This window comes from Rhea pennata, chromosome 1 (genome assembly GCF_028389875.1).
Source record: "Rhea pennata isolate bPtePen1 chromosome 1, bPtePen1.pri, whole genome shotgun sequence".
Lineage (NCBI taxonomy): Eukaryota > Metazoa > Chordata > Aves > Rheiformes > Rheidae > Rhea > Rhea pennata.
Window position 1 is genome coordinate 146,856,724 of NC_084663.1, and position 6,239 is coordinate 146,862,962.

Below are 6,239 nucleotides of genomic sequence, written 5' to 3' on the forward strand. Positions count from 1 at the left end.
AGAACTCATCTGCTTCTTCCCCAAAGATCTTTTTCATTCTTCTTTTATGCTTAAAGAAAGGTTGCATATTAGCTGTGCTACAACAAACGGTATTCCTGAAAATTCTCAGCTTGCTTTTCTTACTGGACTCAAATCACAGCTGAAGATAAGGTGCTCAGCAGAACAGTCAGAACAAAATATGTGACAATCTCATTTAAGACAGAATGTGTTTTAAAATTACTTTGGAGGACATGGTCAACTATTTTTCAGGAGACCAGGCCTTTATAAAACAAACATCCTACTTCTGGATACCATTATTGAACAAGCTTATTGGCTTTCCTGAAGGACAAACCCAGAACATTTTATTCACATTAAACAGTTCTGACCATCAGAAAAACAGAATTTTTGAAGATTCACATGGACTGCAATATGATTAACAAGCATATATAAAGGAAAAATATTATATATGACAGTTTCTTCATTATTTTATGAGACTGTTCATATTATTATACTAGATGCATTTCCCATTACTTGGCTAACTTGTTCACATTACTACATTTCTTAAATCATACTTATACAAGAAATATTGCACATTTCCTTCAAAGACTGTGAGAAACAAAATTCACTGAATGATGTTGATTGGCAGTTTGCCATTACCATCACCAAATCATCAGGGAAGACAGAAAGCAGCACCAGAAATAACATTCGCCAGCCTAATTTGTTGGCCATATGCTATAGGAAGAAAAACAAAACAAACAGCAAACAAAACAACAACAACAACAAAAAAAAACCCAGAAAAATCCAGAAGGGTCTGTTTCTCCAAAAACCATGCACCAGATTAAAAACAAAAACAAAAAAAAAACCCCCAAAACCACTATTCAGTCTGAACCAAACCTGTCCTCAAACAGCAGTATTTGATTCTCTTCAGAGTTTTTTTTTTTTTTTTTTTTTTTTTAAAAAAAAAAAAAGGATTCCCTCCAAGTTAATTTTCAAGATCTACTAGCAGGTATTTATTCCTCACCAAGGCAATACCTTCTGGAGCAGAGCTAGTCACTATACAATTTACAGATGGCAGCAACACATAGCTGTACTATTCATTCCTATGTCATACACTCACATTCTGTTTTCACAGCCTTTTACTTACCTTTCCCATTTTGCCATGCAGTATACCAGGACAAACTGAGGAAAGTAGTGATGAATACTAACACGGTGGCCACAGTTCCATTTCGGAGCCTCATCTCATTTCAGCATCACACTTGTTTACGTTCTATTAGCGATTAGAATCTGTTAGGCTTGCTGTAATGAAGTCAGCTGAAGTCCACCACTAGCAGCAGCAACACAAAATGTAGCTCTCACATATCAAATATACCATAAATCAATCCATTCCAAACTGTTGTTCAGCTTTCTTATCAGTTTTTGTACTTCTCTTTATTCTTCTAGTTCTGTTTAAAGGGAACAAAAATTTAACAGTTTAAGAAAAAATAGTATTTACAAGAGACCCTCATGTACCAAAATACAGCAGAGAGATGCTACTATATGCTCATTACTATGGCCTACATGCACTGCCCCAGTCTCAGCTCAGGGAATAGCACTTGTTATACTAGTTTATCCTTTTCCATTAGAACTCGCTGTATCTGGAAGAATTGCATTTTACATGTGTTTGGTTATTAAAGGACAAACATATATACGACCTATATCACAATTCTATCATAAACTCCAGGCAAGATTAAGTTTACACCAGCAGATATGAGAGAGTTCTCAGGAAGCAAGCAACTTAAGGCCCCAACTGTAAGTACTCACTTTGACAAATTCCCTCTGGAATCACTGGGGGTTAGTGTAACTGCAGTACTGGAACTATCCCCAGTAAACTGAGACACCATGGCTTTAAACAGCACATATAAATCTACATCATTTCTCTTTCTCTGCTCAGTGCAAAAAATACTTGATCCATCCACAACCATTTCTTTTCCTAGTTAGCTTCATCTGAAGCACAAATTATGGTCATGTAGAGAATCTCCACTCTATAACAGCTGGCAGCAATGCACAAAAAACACAAAAATACCAAGCTATGACCATACCACTCCTCTATCCTCACTGCAGATGCACAAGGATACAGCACAGAGGTTATTCAACAGGTTAGGTTTGCTCCAGATGAAGGTTTCAAATCCCAGCTACAAAATCCTCAACTGAACACAGCCAGCATCTGAACACAATATCCTAGCCAGGCAGGACAAAGAGAATATGAAGTAAATTATCTCATGCCCTGCTTTAAAAGTTGGGAGAATTTGTTTTTGAAGAGTCAAATCTTCATTTACAGTGGTATAAACATTTGACGTTCTTTCAGGGTACTGCCAGTTTTCCCCCACAGTAAGTTCCATCTGATACATGAATATTATCCAGCAATAAAGACTTCCCTTGACTTTTCCCCATCACAAGCAATCTCCATCAATCTTTTCCCTGGGTACATTTAGAACATCAGGGAAATTTTTCATTATTATTATTATACTAGTACCTAGAAATTCCAGTCAAATCTGAGCTACTGCAGCACACACAACCCTTACGAAAGAACTTGAAACAAGACAGGATGAACACGCAGGTGTGGTTAACAAAGGAACGGTAGAGATCAACTAAGTTACAGAACCACATGTTTTTTTTGTTCAAACTTTGCTCACAACTTCCAGGCTACAGAAAGCGGTTACCTTCTGACTATGATTACCTCACATACTGTGCTAGTAATGTGCTTTGCACGTTGAGGAATTTTATGCACAGACAGGACTTTGACTTTAAACATTAACTTAGAAATCACATACTGCCTATGAGGTACAGAACAAATGCATGTATGTAGGAAGTGGACAAAGTGAATAGTAAAATTCAGTAAGAAACAAAATAACGAGCAGGAACAGAAAGAACTATGAAAGGCTTTATGAAATAGGAAACTTGAATTCAACACAATGAAAGATAAAGATAGCTGAGAGATGTAAAGAAAACTAACTTGGAGAGCACAGCATGCCATGAAATATTATCAGCACAAACACTTTGAATAGGAGATGGACATCATAAAAGTCAGAGGAGTAGGCAACAGCAATTAGGTCACACAACGAAAGTCTGAGTGAACTTTAATAACAAGGACAGAAAAGAATCCCAGAAGCCCAAAGTTTCATGTGGCTTGGCTGCAAGAACAATTCAGGTCATTCCCAGACTACTAGAATAAGTGACTAAGACACTGACAATGCCAATGACACTGACTGTTTAACAGGGCTAAAGTTGCTCTGAAGCAAGAATGCCTAATCTGTACCCTGCCTTAACCACTATTTATTCTAGCTGCAGTCACATCCCTCCAAAACAACTCCAAGCGGACACAAAGAACCAGGATACAAGCTAGGTGGATTATCCCAGCAGGGGAAACACACCACTGGTCCAATATGCAACCATACAAGGTAGCTAGAAAAGTAAAAATACCATCTGATAACACAAGGAAAGTGAACTGTATGCCTTGCCAGAAAGTCTGAGCACCATTTTTACATTTGCTGCCACAAAATCTAGAGGTTGTGATCGGGGCTTCTCACTGTGCTATTTAAAGCTACAGAAAAATATCACCTGAAAGAATTTTAAAATGGGGGGGAGAGGGGAAGAGAAAATAAGGAAAAAATCAATAGTAAAATGATTACATTACCTGTGAGTATGCATAAAACTGTGTTAAATTAAGAATTATCCTGGTTTTGAGTGGGCTGGTTCTACTTTTATCCTTATTCTCTGTATGCTTTATACAAGACCAGGGTTCTTCTGGTGTTGCCCCCTTCACCCACTCCTCTTAACACAGGCGTAAGCAGCTCAGCTATAGTTTAACAGTGCTTGGACGATTACTCAAGTATTTCACTACATCAGACTGCATACATCAAGGCCATACATGTACTAGAAGCATTTTAGCTTTTAAAAAATGATCTAGTTAAGCCAGCAAAAATCCACATGTAGATGCACATAAATTATTTAACTCCCAGGTGGTCACTTTAGATTTGTTCAATAATTTACGACACAAGCTAAGCTAATTTAACTGAGGGGTAATTCTGTTTAAGCCTATGTTATGGCAGAGTAGAACTAGATACATGAAGCCTGTGAAATTTTCCAGCACTGACACAACTTAAACCTTGCCACTGCAAACAGGAATGACCCTGCTGGATGCTGAAGGCCATGGGAACCAGAGGTACTCAGCATCTCGCAGAAGCTGAGCAGCACCCTACTGAATCATGTCTTAAATAAACCATAAAGCTTCTGTATGTATCGAGACACTCCTGTAATACATACAAAGCGGAGTTTCAATTGCAAACCATAAAATCTGATACACTTCAATGCCCCTGCAAATGCTCAGCTGGCTTCCTTACACGCTTGCTGAAGGGTTTGGCTGTGCAGGTTCAAAGCCTGAAAAGTGTCAGACTTCTGAGAGGATCAGCCCATACCCATTCTGCAAAAGCACCTACGGTGGCATCAGTACTGTATTTAGAAGGTTGCTCTGTAAGGCGTACAAGAGCTGTACGTTATTAAAAGAAAACAAGGAGGAAAGGAGGTGGGAGAATTTCTAGGCAGAGCCTTTTTCACCCTATTTTCATCGAAACATTTCCTGCTACCCAGAGCTGAGGGCCCCAGCCTGGAAGCTGAACCCCCTCCCCAAGCCCGCTGGCTCCATCCTCCGTGCCGACACCGGCACCCTCTGTCGCCGGCGGCGAATGAAAACCCGTTTTCCTCCATCTCTGCCCAAAGGAGGTCACCGCCACCCCGCTCCGCAGGTGAGCGCCCGGCGGGAGACACGGGCCCGCCGCTTCGGCGGCCGCCTGGAGGTGCTGCCTCCCCCGGCTCCGGGGCCGGCGGAGCCCCCAGCACCGGGGCCGCCCGGACACCGCAACTTCAGCGTAACCCCGCGGCCGAGGCGGCAACGCCGCCTTCCGCTCCGCTCCGCGGCGCCCGCGCGCCGCCACCGGCGGCCGTTAGCGGCAGGGCCGGCGGCCGTTAGCGGCAGGGCCGGCGGCCGTTACGCGTTCTCTCCCCCCCCACACCCCCACACCCGCCCGGCGCTGACGCCCGGGCTCGCCGCCCGCCACCGCGCTGCCATTTCGCAGCCGAGTCCCCCCCTCAGCCCGCTGCGGAAACGGAGGCGGCCGCGGCGGTGCGTCCCGAGTTAGTCGGGATCTTCCTCGCCGTTTCCGCCGCCCCCCTCCTCCGCGTTAGTGAATGGTTACTCGGGGAGCGAGGATTCAGGCGGGCAGCAGCGGCGGGCGGGCGAGAGCTAACGGCGATGGAGGGGAGAGCGGCGGGTCCGGGAACCTGCGCGGCGCCCAACGCGCCTGGAAGGAGATTTTGGAAAGGGGGAAGGGAGGCGGGAGGAAGAGGGAAAGGAAGCTGCAAACTCTGCTAAAAAACCCTTCAGATTCCCAGCACCCCAGGAGCGGAGGGAGAAAGAGGAGGGGTGGAAAGAGAGAGAAGGGGCAGCCGCGGGAGGAGGGGGAGCATCTCCGCTCCGGACCTCCGCGGCGCCCTCCTCACGCTCCGCTAAGGGCCGCGGCCACCCCCAGCGCTGGGCGAAGGAAAGGGGTAGCTGCAAGTCCTGCGAAGGACCCGCAAGCTCTCGTTACACCACCACGCAGGTGCATGTGCGCGCAAAAGGGTGCATGTATACGGACCGCGGAGCAGGACGGCCCCTCGCCGCCCTCCCTCGCGCAACGCCGCAGGGTGCGAAGGGGAAGCGCCTCCACTGCAAACCCACACCGAAGGGTGCAGAAAAGCAGGGATGTCCGGTCCCAGCTTCCAAAAGACCAGGGGGCGGGGGGAGCAAAGCGGGGGTGGAGGGGACGGTCCGCCGTAGCTACCCCTACCCGACTGCCGGCTCCAAGCTGAGTCCGAAACCGGCACCGGGGGCTCGGGGACCGCTGGGGGAACCGGGTCCCGGGCAGCGCCGCTGCCATCCTCACCTGTGCGCTGCGCTGCGCTCCGGCAGGGGGAGCCGCGGGGGCGCGCGGCGGCGGCGAGCGACTGCCTCGGCTCGCGCCGGGGCTCGCGCTCCCCTCTCCCTCCTTCCCCCGCCCGCCCTCGTCAGCGCCGCGCCGGGCTCGCGCAGCCGCCCCCCGCGCCCGGCTCCGTGGAGCCGCGCGGGGCCGCGCTCCACCCCCACCGCACCCCCCCACCGCACCCCCCCACCGCAGCCCCGCCGCGGAAGCCCCGCCCCCGGCCCAACGCCGTCCACGCAGACAGCCAATGGGAACGGGCGTTGC

At 47.5% G+C, this 6,239-nt stretch overlaps 1 protein-coding gene across 2 annotated transcripts in view; it reads right to left on the reverse strand.

The window, feature by feature from the left end:
- MGAT4A (alpha-1,3-mannosyl-glycoprotein 4-beta-N-acetylglucosaminyltransferase A) overlaps positions 1–6,029 on the reverse strand; it is a 75,205-nt gene extending 69,176 nt beyond the window's left edge. For both annotated transcript variants that reach the window (XM_062575036.1, XM_062575045.1), the window contains exons 1-2: positions 5,940–6,029; positions 1,124–1,421 (exon numbers count right to left, since the gene is read on the reverse strand). In XM_062575036.1, coding sequence (XP_062431020.1) covers positions 1,124–1,217 — 94 coding nt within the window. In that variant the 5' untranslated portion in view covers positions 1,218–1,421; positions 5,940–6,029. The remainder of the gene's footprint in view (positions 1–1,123; positions 1,422–5,939) is intronic.
- Positions 6,030–6,239: the final 210 nt, after the last annotated feature.